The sequence below is a fragment of the Pleurodeles waltl genome, chromosome 10, assembly GCF_031143425.1.
Source record: "Pleurodeles waltl isolate 20211129_DDA chromosome 10, aPleWal1.hap1.20221129, whole genome shotgun sequence".
In the NCBI taxonomy this organism is placed as follows: domain Eukaryota; kingdom Metazoa; phylum Chordata; class Amphibia; order Caudata; family Salamandridae; genus Pleurodeles; species Pleurodeles waltl.
This window is the reverse complement of record NC_090449.1, coordinates 1,054,511,404-1,054,536,817: the sequence shown is the minus strand read 5'-3', so window position 1 is coordinate 1,054,536,817 and position 25,414 is coordinate 1,054,511,404. Positions and strand designations below refer to the sequence as shown.

At 42.9% G+C, this 25,414-nt stretch overlaps 1 protein-coding gene across 2 annotated transcripts in view; it reads right to left on the bottom strand.

Moving 5' to 3' along the window:
- The window catches only part of SGO1 (shugoshin 1), an 85,427-nt gene that overhangs the window by 25,917 nt on the left and 34,096 nt on the right, over window positions 1-25,414 (bottom strand). For both annotated transcript variants that reach the window (XM_069212062.1, XM_069212063.1), the window contains exon 7: window positions 12,467-13,354. In XM_069212062.1, coding sequence (XP_069068163.1) covers window positions 12,467-13,354 — 888 coding nt within the window. The remainder of the gene's footprint in view (window positions 1-12,466; window positions 13,355-25,414) is intronic.

Here is a 25,414-nt window from a genome sequence, read left to right as displayed (position 1 = left end):
GCCCCCGCTTGACAGATCACTTTGAAACTTTCCAGACAGCAGCTGACGTAACGTCAGTTTTTTTGAAAATTTTGTGATGATTCGTCAAGCGGCACCGAAGATATAGGTAAGTAAAAACCTGCTTTTTCTATAGAAACTAGGTCCTAACAAGAACTGCCCAGTGGCAACCGCCACTAGGATATGTATCTATCTATCTATATATAAAAATAAAACATAAATAAAATAAACATTACTTTCTGGATGTCGCATTCGGCAGTACATGCCGTAAGGTTGGTTGCTTACAGGGGAAAGACTGCTTGACCTGGCTAAAGGTCAGGGCCTACGGCCAACCCCCGCCGCACTTTGCCTGAGGCACAGGGTTTGGAGCTTAAAGGGTGCTGACCGAGGGGCTTGGCCTACCAGCGGCAGAGGCTGGTTTAACATAAAATAATTAAAATTACTTAACATTAAAAAAAATATAGAATTCACTGAAGAAAATTAGTTAGGAAAATTACAAAAACCACAGAAATTCACTCAAAAAACCCCACTAAAAAAAAAAAAAAAAAAAACCAACAAAGTTTCTGAATTTACTTGCACAAAACCATAGAAATTCAGCATTTATAATTATGGTTAGTTGAAGTATCTATAACTTGCGTCCTAAGGTAAATATAACCTGCCCCCTCAACATGCACTGCTAATCACCCCACATACTAGAACTCAAGACATTTTTGATGACAGCAACTTATTGAGGAGAAAACTGTGCATGGTGTGGGCGCAGGTTATAGTTACCTTAGGGCATGATTAATAGTTAATTCAGCTAACCATAACTGCTGAATTTCTATGGTTTTGTGTGAGTAAATTTAGAACTATATAACATCCCTCTAACCTTAGCTTTTTAAGTGAATTTCTATGGGTTTTTAATTCTATTCCGTAACTGTAACGTCCCCGTAACCTTTGATTTTTATCAGTGAAATTCTGTGCACATATACACCCATATATCTATATACACGCACACACACACACACATATATATATATACACGCACACACACACACACATATATATATATACGCACACACACACACACACACACATATATATATATACACACACACACACATATATATACACACACACACACACACACATATATATATATACACACACATATATATATATATACACACACATATATATATATACACACACATATATATATACACACACATATATATATATATACACACACATATATATATATATATACACACACACATATATATATATACACACACACACATATATATACACACACACACATATATATATACACACACATATATATATATATACACACACATATATATATATACACACACATATATATATATACACACACATATATATATATACACACACACATATATATATATATACACACACATATATATATATACACACACATATATATATATACACACACATATATATATATATACACACACATATATATATATATACACACACATATATATATATATATATATATATATATACACACACACACACATATATACACACACATTTGCACATAGGCACACGAGAAAAAAAAACGGTGGCTGGGCACTGTGTAATTATAGTTAGGTCAGCTGCTCCAAAGGAAATGCGTTTTTTTGTGTTACTAATAAAACTTTGGCCTGTTAGACAAACCTCCACAAATCTGACAAATTGACTAGTGTGTGCATGGAAAGTTTTGGGGGTGATCTGTCAAGCGGGAGGAGAGAGAGAGAAAAAAAAAAAAAAAAAAAGGCGGACTTAAAATGCAAAATCCCCTTGCACCTTTCATTGAATTCGTTAAACAGGATTACAGCAAAAACTGCTGAATGGAATTACAGCAAATTTGGCTACAAGCTTGATTTTGGTCAGTGTATTGTGCTTTTTGTTATTTGGTGTAAATCAGTTCAGTTTTATTTTTTTTAAATGAAGAAATCGTGGGTCACAACTATTTGTATATCTGGAGTACTGGGTCCACAGGAGTGCCAGTTTAAAAACATCTTTCTGTTTGGCCCAAGGAGCTTTCTTCTTCCATTGGGCCATCTTGCTCCTGTGGGAGTCAAACTCCTTCGGGAGCGAGCACTCGGACTGGCTATTAGCAACATCAGAAAAATGTGCTGACAGCCATTACAGGACTCAGGGACTTAGGGGGGGGTCGGCACATGTCTGAGTGGGTCGCCCCATCCCCACCTCCCGCCACCCCGTAGGGGCAAAACGTTTAATAAAAAAATAAGGGTTTCTCCCCTGGTGAGGCAATCGTGCCCCCGGGGGGTAAAAATAAAAAAATAAAGTACAAAAGTAATAAATAAATATATATATATTTTTTTTAATATACATGTGGTTTCACTTGGGGTTGCGATTGGCCCCCCAGGGAATCCACATGTATAATAAAAAAATAAGACAAAAAGGGGGGGAGGGAGGGAGAGAGAGACTCTCTCTCCTATTTATATATATCACTTTGTTTTATAAATGTGTGGGTTCCCTGGGGGCAGCGATCAGCCCACACGGAAAGCACACACACACATTATTATTATTATATATATATATATATATATATATATATATGCACACATATACACACACCAAAAGTGATATATAGAGTCTGTCTCTATATATATATATATATCTCTTTCAGGCATAGACAGCTGTCAGGCAGCAATAAAAAAAAGTCACAATACCTTGTGATTATGTCCCTTCTAGAGAAAGATCGGACTTTTGTCTAGTAGTAGTTTTGACACAATAAAAGGAGCGCAGAAGGTTTATATGCCTTCTGCAAAGAACAGATCTGTATTATATGAGAGTAGATGAGAAGATTAGTAAAGCCAGCCATTACTTGTGCTTAAAAATGAAATGTGTGCGAGAGGGGGGCTATGAAGAGATGAGGGGCACTTTTGCTGGGTGATAGTGAGGGAATACAAGGAGGAGGTCCTGGGACGGAAGCGTCAAAAATGATTGTCACACTGGGTGCCACCAGCACTAAAGGCTGTGATGATGGTTATGTGGCAAGGCAAAGTAAGTGTGCCTTTTTTAATTCAGTCTCTTTAAAGAACCTGCTGATTGAAGGAAGAAGTAAAGGTTAGGTGACTGATATTTATTGTTGCACACACACCCGCACTTTGCTGATAAGATATATGCCTTCTACGTATGCTAGTGTTTTAAAGGGACAGTTTAGCCAGTAGCAGAGATGGCATTTCGCTGGAAGACGACTATTGCAGAATCCGTAATTTGGGTTATGGTGGACAGCTCTAATGCAGGATCAGAGACAGCAGAGAGAGGACAATGGAGCAGATTCTGAGAGTGATTTTTCAGTCGGCCGCGTCCTATCCGACACCTCTTCCAGAGATTTTGAGGGAGACGATGAGGACAGTCGTGCTGTTTTGTTTTTTTGCAAGTACAGTCTGTGCAGCAGGACAGCAGCGCGTTAGCCCAACCCAGAGAGAAGATGCGTGCAGCCCAGAGTGCGCTCCCTTGGCAGCCCCCCAATTTAGTTCAGCCCCAAATGCCACCTTTTACGGGTGATGCTGGATTTAAAGTCGATACAGCCAGCTTTTTGTCAGTTGACTAAGTCCATCTCTTTTTGGATGTTGACTTCCTACAGCAAATTATGCAGCAAACAAATTTGCGCGCTGAAGAATTTCTGAGGGAGCATGGAGGCCCACTAGGGCCCTGTTCTAAGGCACGCCAGTGGACTCCCACTTCGCTGGCGGAGTTGAAGATATTTTTGGGCCTTAAGCTCAAAATGGGGTTAGTGCAGAAACCAACCTTGCAGTGCTACTGGATGACTCGCACAGTTTGGGTACCCCCCCCAACACACCAACCTCGCAATGTACATTAGCAGAGATCGATTTTTGCTATTGCAGTGCACGCTGCATTTCAATGACAATTCTGCTGTACTGCCCCGGGACCATCCAGAACTTGACAGGTTGTTCAAAATTCAGCCTGTCATGGAACATTTGTCTGACAGGTTTCCTGAGATCTATACTCTTGGAAAGAATACAGCAGTCAATGAGTCCTTGATCCTGTACAAAGAACGGCTGCTGTTCAGACAGTACATTGCGAGCAAAACAGCTTGCTATGGCATCAAGCTGCACATGCTGTGTGAAAACTCTTCTAGCTATGTGTGCAGCTTGAGAGTGTATACAGGGAAAGACTCCACGCTAAACCCTGTAGGTTGCCCTCCCACGTTAAGGGTCACAGGAAAGATAGTATGGGAGCTTGTCCAGCCACTCCTTCCGATAGGTTATAATGTTTGTGTGGACAATTTTTTTATAGAAGTAGAGCTGTTCAGTGATCTCTACAAAGCTGGCACTGCGGCCTGCAGTAGACACTCGTAACCGAAATGGATTCCAGCAGGAGCTTGTTTGTAAGAAGCTCCAGAAATCCCAGAGTACTGTGTTGCGTTCCAACAAACTGCTCGCAGAGAAGCTCTCGGATAGGTGTGATGTATAAATGCTCACTACAATTTATGGTGAGAGCACCCATCCCCCCGATCATGGTTTGGGGTCAGATGGCCGAAATCCACAAGCCCACCTGTATACTCGATTACAATAAGTACATGGGTGCAGTGGACAAGAACGACCAGGTTATTCAACCATACAATGCGTGTCGGAAACTCGCACTTGGTACAAGAAACTGTTTACCCACCGGATACAGATGGCAACATACAATGTGTATGTTGTTTATTGTCAGACAACCACAGAAAGACTTATGTCTTTCCTTGACTTCCAGTTGTCTGTAATTGAAAGCCTCACTGCTGCTACAGAAGCAGCTGCCTCCACTTCATATGTTCTGGAGGATGTGGCAAGGCTGCAGAAGCGACACTTTGCTGATCGCATTCCTAAAACACCCAAAAAGGATCGACCACGTCGTCAATGTATGTGTGCTTGAAGCAGGGAAAGAGAAAGGAGAGTCTCGTTTACTGACCCCAGTGCCCATCTCAGCCAGGCCTCTGTTTTAGTATGATACAATGTAAAGCAAGCAGGAAAACAAAGATCTGGGAAATCGACTGAGGTGGTGCTGCCATTGGGTAAACCTTTCAGTGGCTGTGCATGGATACCGAACACCCATGGGCCACTGATTAGTTAAGCAAGCAGACAGAGATTTTTAGTTCATCTACTTCAGGAAATCATGGACTTCCTTATAGCCTGCTCGACACTTTTATCCACTGTCAGAACCTGGCAGGTGTTCTGTTCGATTAACGTGCATTATAGTCTCCACACCGCACATATAGTGGACAGAACATATGCCACATTGTCATGGAGTACCCTGTTAAAGGCGTGACTGCATTTTTAAGTGCTTCTAAGAGAACTTATATATGCTACAGAAGGACCACCATGATTGCCATGTGCCAGAGTAAGTGTATTAAGTCAAACAAATGCCCTATGGGACATATTCACCAACATTTCTACTTGTTTGTAATTGTGCAAACTAAATTAGTAGCTTCACTTTCAAAGCAAAAGTAAAAGAGTAGGTGAAGGAGTCCCACAGGATATTTGTTTGGCTTCTTACTTTAGAGACCTTAGGAAGTATTCAGCTATCAACCGTTATGTCTTCTTTAGTTTCAAAGGTAGGTATACTCCCTCTGTTCTAGGAATAGGCCACGCAAGGCATGCTCGGACACCCTCAACTTGCATCCACAAACTGGAAGGAGTTTGATTTAGCACAGTAAGTGCGCTGATGGAGCATGAAAGATTTTCTTGAGCTTCAAGTAGCTAATGGCGGAAGGCATTAGTATAGCTTCACTTGGCAATTATACAGGATTAGTCAGGACTCTGATGAGGACAGAGACATGAAAAGCTTATGGTAGGGGTGCTTTCCCAGGGATATTGCACAGGCAGAAGGCAGATAGTAAAGGAAGTACAGATGCACATCATCTATACCTATGGATTCAAATCCTTTGTTGGCACTGAAGAACAATGACATGTGGGTCAGCGTTTGACCTGCTTGCTATGTTCATCCTCCGTCAGAACTTAGGAGATGTTCAATTTGCTGTATGGTAAGTGCATTACAGTCACAGCACTGCACATAACCGTGGCTGGGACATATGTTACAGTCACATGTACTACCCAGTGTGCCAAACACTACCCTTCTTCACAGTTTATGATGTTCTCTTTAGGGAACTTCGCGTAAATTCCCCAGCATGTCTGACTTAGTTTCAAAGGTAGACATGCTTGCTCAGCTAATACACCTCAACCCCCAACTTGCATCCACAAACTGGAAGGAGTTGGATTTAGCACAGAGTGTGCGCTAGAGGCACATGAAAAACATGTCTTCCGCAGCCTCATTTGGTTGTCATGGGAGCCATTAGCTAGGGTTCCTTACGCATGCCTTTGGTAATGTTCAGGAAGGAGGCGGTTACTTGACAGGTGGTAAAATGTAGTCAAACTTATTCCGTCCTGTGGCGTATGAATGTGATGGGCCTTTGTCTGGCAGCAGTAAGTTGATGTGAGTGCAGTGATTGGCTGGATGAGGCCTGTAGCTGGTGGTATAAAGTGTTGTGTGTGAATGGACCACAAAGCGGTTCGTGCCGTGAAGTGGCTTTATGGTTCACCTTCAGAAGGCTTGGTTTCAATATTCAGATACTTTGATAAGTAGTCATGCTTTGAAACCATAATTTCTGGAGGTGCTAAAACCAACCAGTGTGAGTGGTGGATTAACTTCACTAGTACCAGGGGAGTCAGAGGGTGCAGGTCTTGCGTGGCTCTCACCAGTTTTCCTTCACCCAGAATCCCCCTGAAATCACAAACTTTGCATAAAAAACTAATTTTTCTTGCATTTCCATGAGGGAAAGTCCTGGAATCTGCTGGCAGACACAAATTTTCTACCACCCAGCGTTCTGCTAAGTCTCCAGAGACAAACGCTTTCTCGCTTGTGTCGGTGGGCAAGTGACCGCGACAGGGAAGTGCCCTAAAACCTATTGTGGACAAATCAAAATTACCTAACACAAAACAGCCTGGTTTTATAACCTGTGCCTTTGGTCCTGGGCTTGGCGGCCATATATGGAAACCTATCAAAATCAGACATTTCTGAAAACTAGACACCCGGGGCAGTCCATGGAAGTGTGGCTTGTGTGAATTCCACAACATTTTCTTACCTTGAATACCCTGCAAAGGGGAAACGTTGAATAAAAAAAACACAATTTTTCCTTGTTTTTCTGTCACAAGCTACAAGAATGTGCAGGGATCCACAAAATTCCTACCAACTAGTGTAGGGGAACCCACACCTCCGTAGACGTCCCTGGGTGTCTTTTTTTTTTATTTATTTTTTAAGAAGTCTGGGTTTAATAGGTTTCCCTCGATAGTTCCAGATTCCAGGACTAATTATTACACTCAACTCAGTTATCATTAGCGCCATAGTATGTTTTGGGCCCTTCCCTGTTGCAAGCACTTGGCCTACCCACATAAGTGAGGTACCATTTTTATCAGGAGACTTGGGGGGAATACTGGGTGGAAGGAAGTTTGTGTCTTCTCTAAGATTCCAAAACTTTGCATCTCTGAATTGTGAGGAAAATGTGTTTAGACACATTTTGAGGTTTGCAAAGGATTCTGGGTGACAGAACTTGGTGAGAGCCCAAGTCACCCCATTCTGGCCTCCCCTAGGTGTCTAGTTTTGTTTTAAAAAATGCATAGGTTTGATAGGTTTCCCTAGGTGCCGGCTGAGCGAGAGGCCAAAATCCACAGGTAGACACTCTACAAAAAAAAAAAAAAAAAAAAAATGTCCGTTTTTACTGTAAAAATGTCATGTGCCCATGTCGTGGTTTGGGGTGTTTCCTATCACGAGCACTAGGCCTACCCACACAAGTGAGGTACCATTTTCATCAGGAGACTTGGGAGAATGCTGAGTGGAAGGAAGTTTGTGGCTCCCCTCACATTCCAGAACTTTGCTTTGCTGAAATGTGAGGAAAATGTGTTTTTTAGACAAATCAAAGTGTGTAAAGGATTCTGGGCGACAGAACCTGGTGAGAGCCCCAGAAGTCACCCCATTCTGGATTCCCCTAGGTGTCTAGTTTTATAAAATGCATAGGTTTGCTAGTTTTCCCTAGGACCCAGCTGAGCTAGAGGCCAAGATCCATAGCCTAGCAAAAAATGCATCCATTTTCACTAGGAAAATGTGGTGTGTCCACGTTGTGTCTTGGGGCGTTTCCTGTTGTGAGCACTAGGTCCACCCCCACAAGATAGGTACCATTTTTTATCAGGATACTTGGAGAAACACAGAATAGAAGAACCAGTTTTATTGCTAATTGTCTTTCTTTACATTTGTGGCTTCCAAATGTAAGACAGTGTGTAAGAAATAAGTCATTTTGAGAAATGCCCTGTAATTCACATGCTAGTATGAGAATCCCCGAATTCAGGGATGTGCAAATAATCACTGCTTCTAAACTCCATATACTGTGCCCATTTCGGAAAGACATAGGTTTCCTTGATACCTTTTTTCCACCCTTTATATTTTACCAAACGAATTACTGTATACCCAGTATACAATTAAAACCTATGGTTACTTATGAAAACGTAGACATAAAAGGCTGTTTTCTCACCTCAATTCCAATATTTCTTTATTTCAACTGTTAATTTTTATAGGAAAACCTCGATGGATCAACACAAATGACCCCTTGCTGAATTCAGAATTTTGTCTACTTTCCAGAAATGTTTAGCTGTCCGGGATCCACCATTGGTTTCACATGCATTTCTGTCACTAACTGGAAGCACGCTCAAAGCACAAAAAAAATAGTAAGAATGGGGAATGCCTCAGTAAAATGCCAAAACTGTGTTGAAAAATTAGATTCTCAAGAGTCAAGTGGGCCTGTTCCTGAAAGCTGAGAAGCTCGTGATTTTAGCATCGCAAAACTCTTCACTGATCCCATTTGCAGGGGAAAAAAACAGGTGCTTTCTTTTGCAGCACCTTTCTCCCATTTATCCCCAAAACAACCCCAAACGTAGCTGCATTTTGGCTAATTTATCGATCTCTTCCAGAGGAACCCACAAACTATGGGTAGATTAAGAATCTCTAGGATGTTGGGGGCGGAGGGGGACACGCAAATTTGGCACTAGGGGAAAGGCCCAGCAGGTAAGGGGTTAATAAACCCTCAACGAACATCTCACTAGCCCACCACCAGAGACACATTTCTGATCCCTAAGGGTGAGAGCCCACGCTCTCGGGCGGGCAGAAACAAAACCTGCTCTCCCAACAGGATGACCTGCAAATTAGCATTCAAAGGCAGGGAGCTTTAAAGAGCCCACAGCTTTTGGGATGCAAATCTGGCTTCTTTCAAGAGGTTAAGGGATGCCAGCCCTCCTGACCAGGCGGGAAAATTAGCTATGCAGGAGGTGTGTTGCACTTGCAGGACGGACACACCTCTGGGGTGACCAGCCTGAAGTGAGCTCAAAATTTAAAATCCCACCATCTTTTGTGTGGTAGAATTAGGAAATCTGGGGCAGGGTGATGACTGGTCCCCAAAGGAAGTGGACATTGAGCGGGCATGATGACCCCAGGGGTAAGTATCCCATTAGTTACTACCCTTAATCTTGAATTGAGTACTTAGTGGACTGCTTGATACCAGGACTTCAGATTTTGATGGACACAAAATAAGGATTCGACAAAGAAGACTGCTGACTCAAGAACTGAGAAGCAAGACTGACTTGGTGCCAACCCTGCCAGCTGCATCTGAAACCTTGAGGATAAAAGACTTGTCCTGCTGCTGTGCAGACTCCAAGAAAACCAGACAGCTGCCAGTGCTTCACCAAGCACCAAAAAAATATCTCCATTAGAGCAGAGGAGCTGTGTACCTGCGGTCACAGTTTGAAGCATCCGGTACTCCGCCTGTGGCCAATGGGCCCTGCAAGGGATCAACAAGCTAGGAGAAGACTGTTTGGAGCCCAGGAGGTCAGCCCCGCCTCTTCACCGAAGTCCAGAGCCACAGACCCCACCAGGAAGCTCCCTGCACCTATACCTGGGGCACCGGACCCCTGGCAGCAATCAAGCCTTGTTGGTCCAATCCAGATTCCAACAGCATCAGAGCAGACCTACAGTTGAGGGACTTCAAGATCCACAAGGCCATTCAAGAGAGTGGCCACCATTGCCTTGTTTCCCCCTCTTCATCAGGTCACCAAGACCCAGAGCAAGTCTCTGACCACTCGGCCCGACGTAACAATGCACCTCTGCACCCGAGCGCCACAGCCCGAGTTCGAAGGAGTCGACTGCGCGAATGAGGTCCAGTATGGCCAAACCCAGGAGCTGAGCCCCTCCTTGGGTTTGGCCATACTGGACCTCCCATCACCGTCTGCAGCCTCTTTCTGCAGGTCCCCTCCAACCGTGAGTAACTTCAGCACCGGATTTGATGCCAAAAGACACCACTGAATCCAAGCCCCACAGTCCGAGGAGAAGTCGACAAAAGGTGTCCCTACATGCACAAATGTTTGTCCCATCCATCTAATACAGATCTGCAGGCGTCTGGAAAAATAAACTAGAAATACATGTTCCTCGTAAGCTGAGCGACTTATTAGCTTCATTGAAACATGCTCCATTGGGATAAGAAACTCACAGCTCTATTTCACCGATGCCCGACACTCATCTAGCAAACTTACAAAACGAAGTCCATCAATTGCTCCAAGCTCACATAACAAAACACAATAAACAGCCCTCCAGCTAGGGATAACTTAAACTACCCACCCAAATACATTCTTAGTATTAGCACATGTGTGATGTTCACAAAGAAGTCAACAATTTGCTACAGGGGGAAACTTACAAGAAAAACATAATTAGGATTATCAAAGCCTATAACTTTCAGAGGCAATTAAAGTTTTGATTTCCCCATTCCCCTTCGAACTGGACATCAAGCAGCATGTCAGTAAGACTTCTCAATTTCATTACAGGAGTTACTGAGAGGAGAGAGAGGATAGAAGAGAGAGGAGAGGAGACAAATTACAAATGATTTCAAAATATATTAAAACATTCAAATGGAGTTATGTTTGGATGCCAGACATAACGATAAAGGGACAGAAGAGAGAGAGAAAAAGAGAGAGAAAAAGAGAGAGAGAAAAAGAGAGAGAGAAAAAGAGAAAAAGAGAGAGAGAGAGAGAGAGAAAGAGAGAGAGAGAAAGAGAGAGAGAGAAAGAGAAAGAGAGAGAAAGAGAGAGAAAGAGAGCGAAAAAGAGAAAAAGAGAGAAAAAGAGAGCGAAAAAGAGAAAAAGAGAGAAAAAGAGAAAGAGAAAAAGAGAAAAAGAGAGAAAAAGAGAAAAAGAGAGAGAAAAAGAGAAAAAGAGAAAGAGAAAAAGAGAAAGAGAAAGAAAGCGAAAGAGAGAAAGCGAAAGAAAATGAAAGCGAAAGAGAAAGCGAAAGCAAGAGAAAAAGAGAAAGAGAAAGCGAAAGAGAGAAAGCAAGAAAGAGAAAGAAAGCGGAAGAAAGAGAAAGAAAGAGAAAGAGAGCGAGAGAAAGAAAGAAAGAGAAAGTGAAAGAAAGAGAAAGAGAGAAAGCGAGAAAGAGAAAGAGAGAGAAAGAAAGCGAAAGAGAAAGAGAGCACCACCAGCATAACGATTTAGGCACTATCATGAAGCAGCAGCTATTTTGGCTCTAATTAAAAAAATAAAATAAAAAAAAACAGGATGGGGTGAGGATGCAGGGATGAGTAGGCGGAAGCAGCGAACAACGGGGAGAGACATGGAAAGCAGATGCCCTTCTATGGAGTGCTGACAGAAAGAAAAAAAAACCTTGAGTGCAAGGATTCAAGTCATCCAAGCAAAGGAAGTAAAGAAGATATGCTATATGGGAGGGGTAAATAGGAGAAAAGCAATTGAATAAAACATGAGATTGACAAAACTAAACAATGGATAAGGAAGGTGCAGCCCAAATATAGGATTTTTACACAAAACGTCTGCAGACAAAAGATTGCTAAATATGGCTTCCAGATGAGACGTAAGAAAGCCAAGAAAAATTACATTCTAAAAGACTACCTTTTTATTAAAGATTTTTTTTAAAAAGGGTGAATTTGCTTTACATATTATTTAACAAATGAGTTTCTTGCCTACCTTAATCTCTTAAGTGACAAATTCCTAATATATGAAGCCTAACCATCACTACTCATATCCAAGTCTAAAACAAGGGGGAAAACTGAAAACAATTCATATCAAATGCAAACCTACCTCCTGCCCAGCCTGCAGTCTCCCCACTAGTACAACCAAACTACACAAATCCACTATTAAACATGATTTGTTACATTTTGAAGGATTAACTTTGCACGTCTACCTGTGGCTCCAAGTTAGAATATTTTTGAAGTTGGCCTGCTAAACTAAAATGAAGTTATACATGCAAATAAGATAAAGACTATCCAATACACGTCTGTCTCTACAAGGTTACGTGTAATTATGTAGAATTACAAGTCACAAACGAATTTATATAATTAAAAAAAAAAAAAATCTACTTGGTATGAGGTCTCACTTACCAACTCCAGACTTCGGTGCAGATTTTACATTCTTCCCGTTTTCTTTTTCGTCCAGGGACTGCTGTTGTGCTTTTGCTGGCTGTCTCTTAGACCGTGGCCTTAAAGGAGCTGCTCTGCCTTGCTCCTCCTCTAGACTTAGCCTATTCCTGGCTTTTTTGTTGTAAGGCACATACACACTGTCATCCTCTTCTGATTCATTCTTATCGCCACTGCTGCTTTGGCATTCCGCTACTACACTTTCCTCAGGAACCTTGCCTTGTCGAAATGGGGTGATATGGACACTCTCTTCCGCAACAAAGTCATATGCATCATTAGAGCAGACCGAAATGTCCAATTTTTCTTTGCCAGTTGCAGTCTGTTTTCCAGTTCCTCGCTCTCTGCTCTTCGACCTGGCTCTTGGTTTTGAGTTTTCCCAGGGCTTTTTCAGAGGTGCAATAACAGGAGCATCTGCTTTTCCTTTCCGGACACGTTCCCTCCCGGCACGCTCCCTCCTTGGAGCTGGCTTCGATCTTGTTTGAGGTGTTGAGCTCTTGATCGCTGCCAAAGTATCCAAGGGAACCAGTGAGAGTTCTAGATCCGTCTGGTCTTCAAGAGGGCAGTTATCTATTGCTGCACTTTCCACAACACTGTCAAGACACAGGTCATCCAATGGCACAGCCACTCCAGTCTGCTCATTTTCACCATGGATTTGTGACAAGTCACCCAATGTGGAATGGCCAGGAGGGGATAATACCCCAACAAAAGAACTCTCTCCTTTGCTACTTCTTAAGGTAGAACGTCGTCGCCGTCTGATACTCACATTTTTCAGAGACTCATCACCAGCGGCTTCTTTCTGTGATTCTTCTTCTGAGACATTCAGTAGATTGCTGAGACGAACACACCTCGAACCTTTCATTGTAAAGGAAAATGAAAAAATATTTTCAGGTTTTAAAAACAGCTCAAAAGACACATACTCCACATGATGCACACAATATTAAACGTATAGAGCATTTCCTTGTAAGTAATTTTAGCACTCCATGAAAGGAAGTCATAACTTAGATGCCAGATGTGCATAAAACATTAAATTAAAAGATTTTCTGGAATTTCTGCTCAAAACCTGTTCCTCAAAACATATATAACCACAGATAAAAAAAAATAAAAAAATAAAAAAATAGAACAAACCTTTGGTCCCGGAAACAAAAATAAAAAATACAAAGAAAAAGAAAGAATCCTCTAGTCATATTCGCCCGTGCACACAATGGCATAAGACTGACTGTTCCCAAACAAGAAAAACACATAGATGTGGGCAGTAAGAGGAATAAGCCATTTGATGCCATTTTAAATAGTTTATTTTTGCATGCACTCAATGTCATTGTAATGGCTAGATTGCTTAAATAAGGTTTGGCATTCATGTGAACACACTTACAATTTTGGAGTAGTATGCTTGCTAAGAGCTATGTATAAAGGGAACTTTAGCCTGTGTTCGCAGAACAAGGGTGAGCTCCCAATCCACTGACTGGATGATTATAGAGCTAATCAGCTGATAATTCCCAAAATGGGGTTTGGTGTTGGTGATATAGCATGGAGCTGAGCAGATCAAAACCAAAAATACTTAACAGAACACAGAGCAAAAGGGCAATTCAAACTCTTAAGTACAAAATTGCTGGAGAGAATTTCCAGGGGGTTGAAGAGTAGACCGCATCACCCTCTCTAAAGCGTTCATACCTTCCTATTCCACGTTTCTTTGCCACTTGCTTATGTTAAAGCAACCCCACAATCAGAATTTCTATGCCCTAAGAGCCTGTTTTAACACGAGAGACTCTAGCAGACTGGGTCAAATTAACATCTTAAATATTTAAATCTCATCTTGTGAGCATAGGGGCCCATGTCCTTCGCATCATTTTCAACTCAAGTCCGCGAATACCAAAATATTTTGTTGTTCTTTTGCGGGAGCCTACCTGGTCTGTTCTTTTTTTTTTTTTTAAATACCCGACAGTTCAACTCCTTCTTACCTCTATACATTCTTCACCTGAAGTCAGACTACTTAGTGTTGAGGAGAGACTGTACCTCCAAAAGATACAAGTAGCTCAGATAGACTGCAATAAAGATTCCATACTATACAACAACAGGCAAAGTTAGGAACACAAAAATCTAATTGTGGTATTTTGGTCTTTGTTTCCCGACCTTTATTAGATGTTTTGCAAAATGCTTAATGCTGCACATGGAAAGGGGAAAAAAGAAAACTGAATCAACTCAACCCTTCTGACAGATAGATCCGTAAACATTGCAAAAACTCCTCAATCTGGCCTGTGCACTGCCCACCTTTATCACCCTGGTCAAGCTGTCTTTTCAACTCCTCTTCAAACCTTGACAGCCATCTCTAGATTATCAATTGTTGATGCAAGCCTGCAGGCACTCAATCATTCATTCTCCAAATTAGTTCAATTCCCCAAGACAGCTGAAACTTCACTTACCTATTCGCCTGATTTTTTTTGTGATCAGACTAATGAACACTCCCTAAGGCTGAACTTTTCCTGTAAACGTGAGCACATCTTTCCCAACCACAACCAAGTGGACTCTCAGGTTCACCTGCCCTGCCAGAAACAAGCAGGGAGAAGGACAGCTGCCATGACAGGTCAGAATTTGGATTACAGCTGACACTTCTGCCACCACTGAGAAAGCGATCAACTGACAGGCTTTCAGGCAATGAAAATACAAAGCAATACTAAGATAAGAGACCATATGAAAGAGTTTACCTTTTTCCCCCCACCTCCATAGTGTGATGTGGTCCTCTCTACAAGATGCCTCTCCCTTACCACTTCTCCAGAAAAGCCAACTGTAATAAAGTGGTGCAGAGAGCATAATGACCAATAATCAGTGTCAATACCCAGTCGTGAGCTAGAGCTCGATATATGGAAAACAGGAGAATGTATTTACTGGTTAGAGTATGACCACCTGCAAATAATGAGTCAGCTTCAATATCAGGGCAGTGATTTACAGCCCGGTCTCAGACTTTGAAATGGTACAAAAACAAAGTTACAAATTATCAGAGAAGGGCATCTCCACTCAATGGATAATGGCTTTGTGTGTGCGCCATATTATTATTCCTGGGTTTGCCTGTGGCACGCAACACCATCAACCATTGCATCCTTCCCATACAGCTCACAAACTTGTGGAGGCATCAGCAGAACTTCACTTATCTGGTCCCCAATTCAATCGCTCCCACCATGTCAAACTACACTTTCCCAGCCAGATCAACAATTACATGCTGTGTCTATTAAGGCTAGACCTTCTCAATATCTACATGTATTCTCATATTAAAATAAGTTAATCCTCCGACACTAGATATCACATGTACCCTGATGTCTTAGATCATCAAGCTTGTAACCGTATTTTATTGATTTTTTGTAAACTCAACAGCGTCACACAGGAGGTGAATAATTGGTCATGTCAATTAATATGAGTGAAATGGTAATATAAATATACTGGTCTGGATCATGTAGATCATAATTTTATCATAAATTCAAAATACTTAGATAAAAGACACCAGTCAGTATGCATACCTTCCATAGCAAGAAGGTCAACCCATTGCACACAATATACCTAAACACCCTTTTTATGCTTTTAGTTTTGTGACCTACTCCAGCCAACGCCAATCGGTATGGCCCCAAGCCTCTAAAAAAAAAAGAAAATATATATATATATATATATATACATACATACACACATACATACATACACATAATTTTTTTATTTTATTTTTTAACTTTTGCGACAGTTACAACTTTCATATACCACTTCAGGCCTCGAACAATAAACTCGACCACTCGCTATGGTGAGTTTTATTTTATGAAGTCGAGCTATTTTTAGATTCCACTGGATCCTTCTGGCGAGTGGACAAAGAACAGGAGTTCTGTTCAGTCAGAAACTGAATTAGCAATTAAGATGCCTTTAAATCATATTCTTGTCACATTTGCTTTGTGTTCAAAGACAGAGGTCAAAAGTCAGTATGTCTTCTTGTAATGCAAATATTTTTCCTTGTGACTGCAGAGTTCCAGGATTTTGTAAGGTCAACTGTCTGACCTACGTGAAGTGAAAGGCTTTTGGTATCAGGTTTTCCCTAACACACAACATTTATATAACTAAGTCAACTTTACAAACATTTCAAAATATATTTCAGTAGTGTTAAAGACCATTTTTTTTACTTCTGTGTGATGAAAAAAATACTTTAATAGGATGAAAAAAAAGTTATGACACTTTACTTGGTGATCTGCAAATGATAAATGATTTCTGAAACCCAATTTTCACAGCTTAGTAATAAACTATATAGTTTTATCAATAAAGCTGCAAGTTAGTGGGAAGGTTGTTGGACATTGCTTGGAAATTTACTGTCTGTAACTGACAGTGCGCTATTACATCATACATTGGTAATATATTTATTGAAAGTGAGTGTTTAAACAAACTGAGAAACACTCCTGCCCTGATGGCAAAGCTATTAGTAAACTTAAGAGGCAAGTCATGCATGGATCTTGTGTACCTAATATGTGGGCTAGATTTCTTAAACATGAAGCAAACGTTTAGTGTAATTAATCAAACAAAAGAGGATTTTTTACCGGAGAAATGATGAAGTCACATAAGAAGGTGCACTGGTGACAATGAAAAAAAAGGAGACTGTAAAATACAATATTTGCCTAGGATCACACAATTGGAGACCCATTTCTGGGTCAAGTACATTATTGAAGCTACTCACCAGCAGGTCTAGTAACATTATGATTTTTCGAGGCCTGCACTTCAAATGCAGTGTGCCAGTCCATATTGATGCACCACTCCACAAGCGTTGGTACCACCACGCTTCCTTCACCGTTATGCAATGTCTCTTTCTGCCACCATGAATTTGAGTGAGCTTTGTTTGTTTTTGTTTTGTTTTTTTAAGACTAGTACTACAGCGTAAAACCTCTTCTAGTGGTACATCTCTTCAACCTTAGATTAAATTAAAAAAAGAACAACCTGTACTCTTGATTTAAAAAGTGTTTACATATCTATAAAAAATGTGAAACCAAACGGACAAAATCTACATGGGGGCAGAACACCAGAGTATAAAAGAAGTATAAAAATACTGAGGCAGTATCTATCCCAAAGCCCAAAATGAGAAATAAAGTTCAACATTATCAATGAGGGATCTTGCTGCATAATGGCTTCTAGTATGGATATTAGTATATTCATGCTCAACCATTCTGCAATTAACTAGTCACCTGCTTAGTCGCCAAACCTCACAGAAATCCTTAAATGAAGGTTCTCTGTTTTTAAACACACATCTGGCATCAGTTTTTCCATTTCTCAACCTCCATGCAACGGTCTAGTTGTGAACTATTAGGGTATCCTGCTATGGACCAATTTGTGAGTGTAAACAAAATCGTGCTTCGATCACAACCGCCTTTCATGCCAGATCGAACAATCTTTTATGGTCTCCTCTTATGGAGATTCTTAGTTCCTCCCTCAGGTCTGCAAATGCCCACAATGTGTTAAGGATTGCAATAGACGTTCCTTTACTAAAGAAACGTGGTCTTAACCCACTAGACACTTTCCACTATTATCCCACCACTCTTCTTTGGTCTGCCAAACTTCTAAATCTCATCTCAAGTATGTAAACTACTAAGTTTTTTCATAGAGAAGGAAGAAATTCTCAACAATGCACAAGCTGCCTTTCATCCTCATTTGAGCATGGAGGTGGGGTCTATTACGGTCTTAGATGGCTTCTGATTGGCAGCTGATCTCCACACTGTCTAGCACCGATTGTTACAGCTCTCAGCAGTTTTTGAAAATGACAACTATAAACTTTAGACCAACTGAATAAGACAGGGTTCCCAGGTACAATGTTAAAGAGATTTAATTCATAGATCAGAAAAACATCCAAAGACTAACATTCAACTCATTCCCCTCTGATGGAAATGTCCCTTTTTGCAGGGTTATCCCAAAACTTGACAGCTGACCTCTTGTTTTTTTGTCTATGCTGCATTTCGTTTTTGCTACCTTTAAGATTCGGGGCACTTTACCACTGCTGATCAGTGCTAAAGTGCAAGTGTTCTCTGTCTAAACAGTATTGGTGACTGGTTTATCCACGATTGGCATACTTAAGCGAGTCCCTAGTATAGTGTACCATGTGTGCCCAGGGCGTGTAAATCAAAAGCTACTAGTGTACTAGTGGGCCTGCAGCACTGATTGAGCCACCCACAAGAGTAGCTCTGTAAACCTATCTCAGACCTGCCACTGCAGTGTCTGTGTGTGCAGTTCTGAACTGCCGGCTCAACCTGGAAAAGTGCACCCACTTGCCAGGCCCAAAAATTCCCTTTTACTACATGTACGTCATCCCTAAGGTAGGCCCAAGGCAACCCCATGGGCAGGGTGCAGTGTATTTAGAAGGTAGGACATGTACTGGTGTAGTTTACATGTCCCAATAGTGAAATACTGCTAAATTTGTTTTCACTATTGCAAGGACTATATCTTCCATATGGTAACATAGGGATTGCCGTGAAATATCTTTTAAGTGTAATTTCCCATTAGGAGCAGATGGAGATGTGGAGTTTGGGGTCTCTGAACTCACAATTTAAAAACACATCTTTTGGTGAAGTTGGTTTTTAAATTGTAAAACCATTCTGTGCCTCTGTCTGTGGAATACACGTTTGGGTCAGAATTACAGTTAGGCTGTCTGTGAATTCAATCTAGACAGTCACATAAAGGGAGCGGAGACGTGCTCTGCATATCCTGATGGGTCCTATTAGGCTAGAGTGGTGGTAGAAGCAGACATTTGCACCCGAGTAGGGCTGTGCCTATCTTTTCACCAAGCAGTCTCTACTCCCTCTAAGCCCCCCCCCGCTTGCCCCCTTCAAATTCCCCCCTCCCTGCCCAGAGTGTCTGGGGCCAGGGCAGGAAAGGTAGGGTCTTATGCACCACAAAGACTTTCCTTTGAAGTTTGTCTACTTCAACTGTAGAAATGAGTATAAGTATTGGACCTCTGAGGACACAACTTTAGAATCCTTCTGGACTGAGGACATTCTGCCAGGAAGAAGAGCTGGATGCTGTAGGAGGGACTGCCACTCTGCCTGTTGCTTTGCTGTGCTGGCATGCTGCTTCTGCCCTGGGAGCGAAGCAACTAGACTTTGCTTTCTATATCCTGCTTCCAAAGGTTCTCCAAGGGCTTGGACTGCGCTTGCCTCCTGTTAGAAGTCTCAGGGACATCAAAAATTTAAGCTGCCAGCACCTGGGTTCTCTTGCTGAGAGACCAGACTTGCCAGGTAGTGCCAAATCCAGTTCCTGGGCCCTTGGGAGCGAGTTCTGGTGTAAACCAGAAGAAACCAAGTACAACGACTGCAGAGAGACTTTGGAACCAGCACCACTGCCAGACTCTACACCGCTGCCTGCACCAGAGCAATGGTCTCCGCTGAGTGCAATGTTGGCGACCGACACCACTGCAGAGCCTCTGAAGTTCTGCCTCAGGGTGAGTCCCAAGTGCCATGTCACCACCATCTGTGACACCAAACTCCACTGCAACACCTGTGGCCCTGTGATGTGATCGCGACACCGCAAAGTTAATGCCTCTAGTTTTGACCTGCTGGATTCATCAACCTCGCTGGATCGTAAAGAACCGACACCTTGCCACCAGTGCCGCATCACCTCCCCTGCCTAGCAGTAAGGAACAGTCTTACCTCAACCATAGCAGTAACTAAACAAAGCCTCACATCCGTGACTCAGTGCAACGTCTTTGTTTCCTTGTTTTCCCGAGGTACTGTGCATAGGGTCCGTGTTACTTCGTGACCGGTCCGCACTCCTTTGTGAATGGCATCGGACTGTTGGGAACGACTCAGTCAAGATGTCGTGACAGCCCCCAGTTAAAGCTATTGTGTTTCTAGCACTTTACTGAAATTTAATCTTTATAAATTTGTATCTTTGCTTTTGTATGTTGGATTTTTGTCGTGTTCGTGTTGTTTAACTCAGATAAATATTGGTTACTTTTCTAAACTGGTGTAGAGTACTTTTGTGGTGTTTTCACTGTGTTACTGTGTGTACAAATACGTTACACATTGCCTCTGAGATAAGCCTTACTGCTCGTGTCAAGCTCCCAAAGGGGTGAGCAGGGGTTATCTTAGCTGTGTGGCCCCCTTACCCTGACTAGAGTGAGGGTCCCTACTTGGACAGGGTGCAAACCACTGCAACTAGAGACCCAATTTCTAAAACCCTCTCTGACCAATAGGCTGAAATTTAGGGTGCTAGAGGGCTCTGACCTCTCCTGTATCCCTTCCAGCTACATGAGACTTCTAGATGTATTTGTACAGCCTTAATTTGTACACTATGTACAGGATACCAAACTGCTGTTCAGATTAAGTAATAGTGCTTACGTTGATCTCTTCCGAGAGCGCTGCCTCTCTGCAGTCACAGACTAGATAGCTGCTCACTAACTTAAAATGAAAACAGAGGAAACAGCTACTCATCACAGGTGGTAGCACCAAGGGTATGCAATTTTCTTTTTGGCTCTCTAGCCCTTCCTTGGTCCCTGCTGAAAAAATACAAAACAGTCAAATATTTTGGAGTGAAGATTGATGCTTTGCTTCAGATGGCCAGCCTAGTTGTGGCAGTTAGGAATTAAATTACATTCTACCTGAGGGAAAGCCAGCCGGGGAGCTGTTATTTCAGTAATCATCAGCTTGAGACTGGACTATTGCAACAATACCTGTATAGAAATTAAGCTGTCATTGATTGAGTGTCTCCAGTCCATTAAAAATTAAAGATCTTGAACTGCAGCCTAATTTTGTCTGATCATTCAGGGTGTAAACACTTTCCACTGGCTTCCATCAAGGCCCATGTCACCTTCAAGACATTATCCTTTGTTGATCACATCTGGAGCTTAGCCCCTAAACAGATGCAACTGCTTAATCAGACAGCTACCATGGAGTTCATGTCTTTTTGCGGTCTTCTTATGCCCAAACCCTACATGGTGAGAGGGTGTGCACTTTCAGTCTTAGCTCACTTAAACACTCAACCCTTTGAATCCCCTCCTACTTGGCTTCAGAAGGGAATTAAAGACCTTGCTGTCATCTCAAATGTACCTCTCTGCAATTTCCACTGTCCTAACCAAGCTTCAGCACCAAGAGACTTTCAGGTGGTACTACGCTCTACAACAGTTCATCAACATAGCATGTATCACATAAGTGGTCCAAAAACAAGATTCATCAATAGCAACGTTCAGAATTCTTCATGGAGATAGTATGGGTCTTGGGATCCCTAGGCAAGAAGAACGAGTTACTTACCTTCGGTAACGACTTTTCTGGTGGATACATTAGCTACCTGTGGATTCCTCACCTCATGAATACTCCCATGGCGCCAGCATTCTACGGAAATCTTCTTACTAGTCTCTGCACGTCGACGAGGACGTCACTGTCTCGCACGCGACGCCGTCTGACGTCATACAGGCAATAAGAGGTCCTCGACGACGTGCGGACGTCAGTACCAATCATTTTTTACGTGCATGAGAACAACCAGGCAATGCAATGAAAGAACAAAGCAACATCCATTATATTGTAAAAATACACCACATTGTATGAATAACTGTAAATCTTTTTATGTACATATATATATATATAAAACTCTCTCTTTTAAAATATATACACACACCAAGTATATACATAAAGATATATACACATATACCTATATATATAAATATATTATATATATACATCTATTGCACCCTCAAAGACCAAGAGGAGCACACTCAAGGATTACTTGGCAAGACCATAAAGGCAACGGGGAGGCGGGTGGGACCGTGAGGAATCCACAGGTAGCTAATGTATCCACCAGAAAAGTCGTTACCGAAGGTAAGTAACTCGTTCTTCTGATGGATACAACTACCTGTGGATTCCTCACCTCATGAATAGAGTCCCAAAGCAGTACCACGCCCGGCGGTGGGTGCCTAAATGGTCAAACCAAGAAATCCTGCAGCACTGACCGTGCAAAATGGCCGTCCCTTCTAACCTCAGAATCTAAACAGTAATGTTTTGCAAAAGTGTGAAGGGACGACCAAGTTGCGGCCTTGCAGATGTCGACCACAGGAACACCTCTGGCTAAGGCCGAAGTGGCCGACTTAGCTCTGGTGGAATGAGCTCTAATGCCCTCAGGAGGATCCTTCTTTGCCAAAGAGTAACATATTTTAATGCAAAGAACAACCCACCTGGATAGTGTTCTCTTGTGGACTGCCTTTCCTCTCCTCTTGCCCACGTATCCAATAAACAGCTGATCCTCCAGCCTGAAATCCTTTGTTCTATCGATAAAGAAGCTCAACGCTCTCTTTGGGTCCAGACGGTGCAGTCTTTCTTCCTCTTTGGAAGGATGAGGCGGAGGATAGAACGTGGACAAAGTAATTGCCTGAGCCAAATGGAAGGGTGAAACAACCTTCGGGAGGAAAGCAGCCTTGGTCCTCAACACCACCTTATCCCCATAAAAAGTTGTATAAGGGGGTTTTACTGATAAGGCCTGCAACTCACTCACTCTCCTTGCTGATGTTATAGCTATCAGGAAGACTGTTTTTAAAACCAAATACCTCAAGGGGCAAGAATGCATAGGTTCAAAAGGGGACCCCATAAGGAAAGTCAGGACTAAGGACAAATCCCATTGCGGCATAACGAATGGCTTTGGAGGATATTGATTTAGAAGACCTTTCAAGAATCTGATAACAATAGGGGATTTAAATAAAGATGGTTGGTCTGGAAGACATATGAAGGCTGACAAGGCCGATAAATAACCTTTAATGGTAGCCACTGCACAACCTTTCTGCGCCAGAGATAGAGCAAAAGACAAAACGTCCGATAGATGAGCATGTAAAGGATCAATCTGCCTCTCTCCACACCACGCAACAAATTTAGACCACCTATTAGCGTAGATAGATTTAGTGGAGTGTCGCCTGGCCGCTAATATAACATCCACTACCTCAGGCGGGAGAGAGAAGGAACTCAGGTTGCCCCGTTCAATCTCCAGGCATGTAGGTGCAGACTCTGGAGGTTGGGGTGTAGAACCTGCCCCTGCGACTGTGAGAGGAGGTCTGCCCTGAAGGGGAGACGGAGCGGCGGGCACGTTGAGAGTTGGAGAAGGTCGGAGTACCACACCCTCCTTGGCCAATCCGGAGCTATTAAGATTACTAGAGCCCGGTCTTGGCGAATCTTCCTCAATACTCGAGGAATCAAGGGTATGGGAGGAAACGCGTAAAGCAACTGGCCGCACCAGGTCATTTGAAACGCGTCCCCCAACGCTTCCTGCATCGGATACTGAAGGCTGCAGAACAACGGACAATGCGCGTTCTCTCGAGTGGCGAACAGATCTACCCGAGGAAACCCCCACTTCTGGAAGATTAAACGGACTTGATCTGGATGGAGACGCCACTCGTGGTCTGCCGAGAAGTGGCGACTGTCCGCACGCACGTTCAAGACTCCGGCCAGATGGTTTGCTATCAAGCAAATCCGATGGTCCTTTGCCCAGGACCATAGTCGAAGAGCTTCTCTGCAGAGAAGGTACGACCCCACTCCTCCCTGCTTGTTTATGTACCACATCGTGGTAGTATTGTCCGTTAGGACCTGTACCGACTGACCACGAAGGGAAGGGAGGAAGGAAGGCCTTGAGAGCCAGACGTACAGCCCGTAACTCTAACAGATTGATGTGAAAAATCTGTTCCTCTGGAGACCAAAGACCTTTGATCTCCAGATCCCCCAGATGAGCTCCCCACCCTAGAGTGGAAGCATCCGTTATGACTGTGGCCACTGGTGGCGACTGCTGGAACGGCTTTCCTTGTGAAAGATTGTTGCTTGCAATCCACCACTTCAAATCCACAGCAGCATCTCTGGAGATCTTGACAGTACCCTCTAGATCCCCTCTGTGTTGAGACCACTGCCTTCGGAGGCACCACTGAAGAGCCCTCATGTGCCAGCGAGCATGCGTGACCAACAGAATGCAGGAGGCAAAAAGACCGAGCAGACGAAGGACCTTGAGGACTGGAACTACCGCTCCATTTCGAAACATTGGAACCAAATCCTGAATATCTTGAATCCGCTGAGGCGGAGGAAAGGCCCGACCCAATGTTGTATCCAGTACTGCCCCTATGAACAGGAGGCGCTGAGAGGGCTCCAGGTGAGATTTGGGCTCGTTCACCGAAAAGCCCAGGTCGAACAACAACTGGGTTGTTGACTGCAGATGACGCAACACAAGCTCCGGGGACTTGGCTTTGATCAACCAATCGTCCAAGTAAGGGAATACTGCTATCCCCTTCCTTCTGAGCTCTGCCGCAACCACCGACATCACCTTCGTGAAGACTCGAGGTGCTGAAGTAAGACCAAACGGAAGGACCGCAAACTGGTAGTGTTGCGATCCCACCACAAACCGGAGATACTTCCTGTGTGACTTGAGTATCGGGATATGAAAGTAAGCATCCTGCAAGTCGACAGACACCATCCAGTCTTCCATGTTCAACGCCAAAAGCACCTGTGCTAGGGTCAGCATCTTCAACTTTTCCTGCTTGAGGAACCAATTCAAGATCCTCAGGTCCAGAATTGGTCTCAAACGACCATCCTTCTTGGGAATCAGGAAATACCTTGAGTAAACTCCTTGACCCCTTTCCTGCTCCGGGACCAACTCCACTGCGCCCTTTAAAAGGAGGACTTCTACCTCCTGTTCTAGCAACAGGAGGTGTTCTTGTGAACAATACGAAGGGCGGGGCGGGATGAGGGGCGGAAACTCCCGAAAGGGAAGGGTGTAGCCTTTTCCCACGACACTGAGAACCCAAGTGTCCGACGTAACAGTCTCCCATTTGGTGAGAAAATGCTGTAATCTTCCCCCTACAGGAGAGGAGTGAGTGGGAAATGGTGGAAGCCTAAGGCTGCTTCCCCTGCTGCACCCCGCCAGAGGATGAGGAAGAGGCAGAGTGCTGCTGAGAGG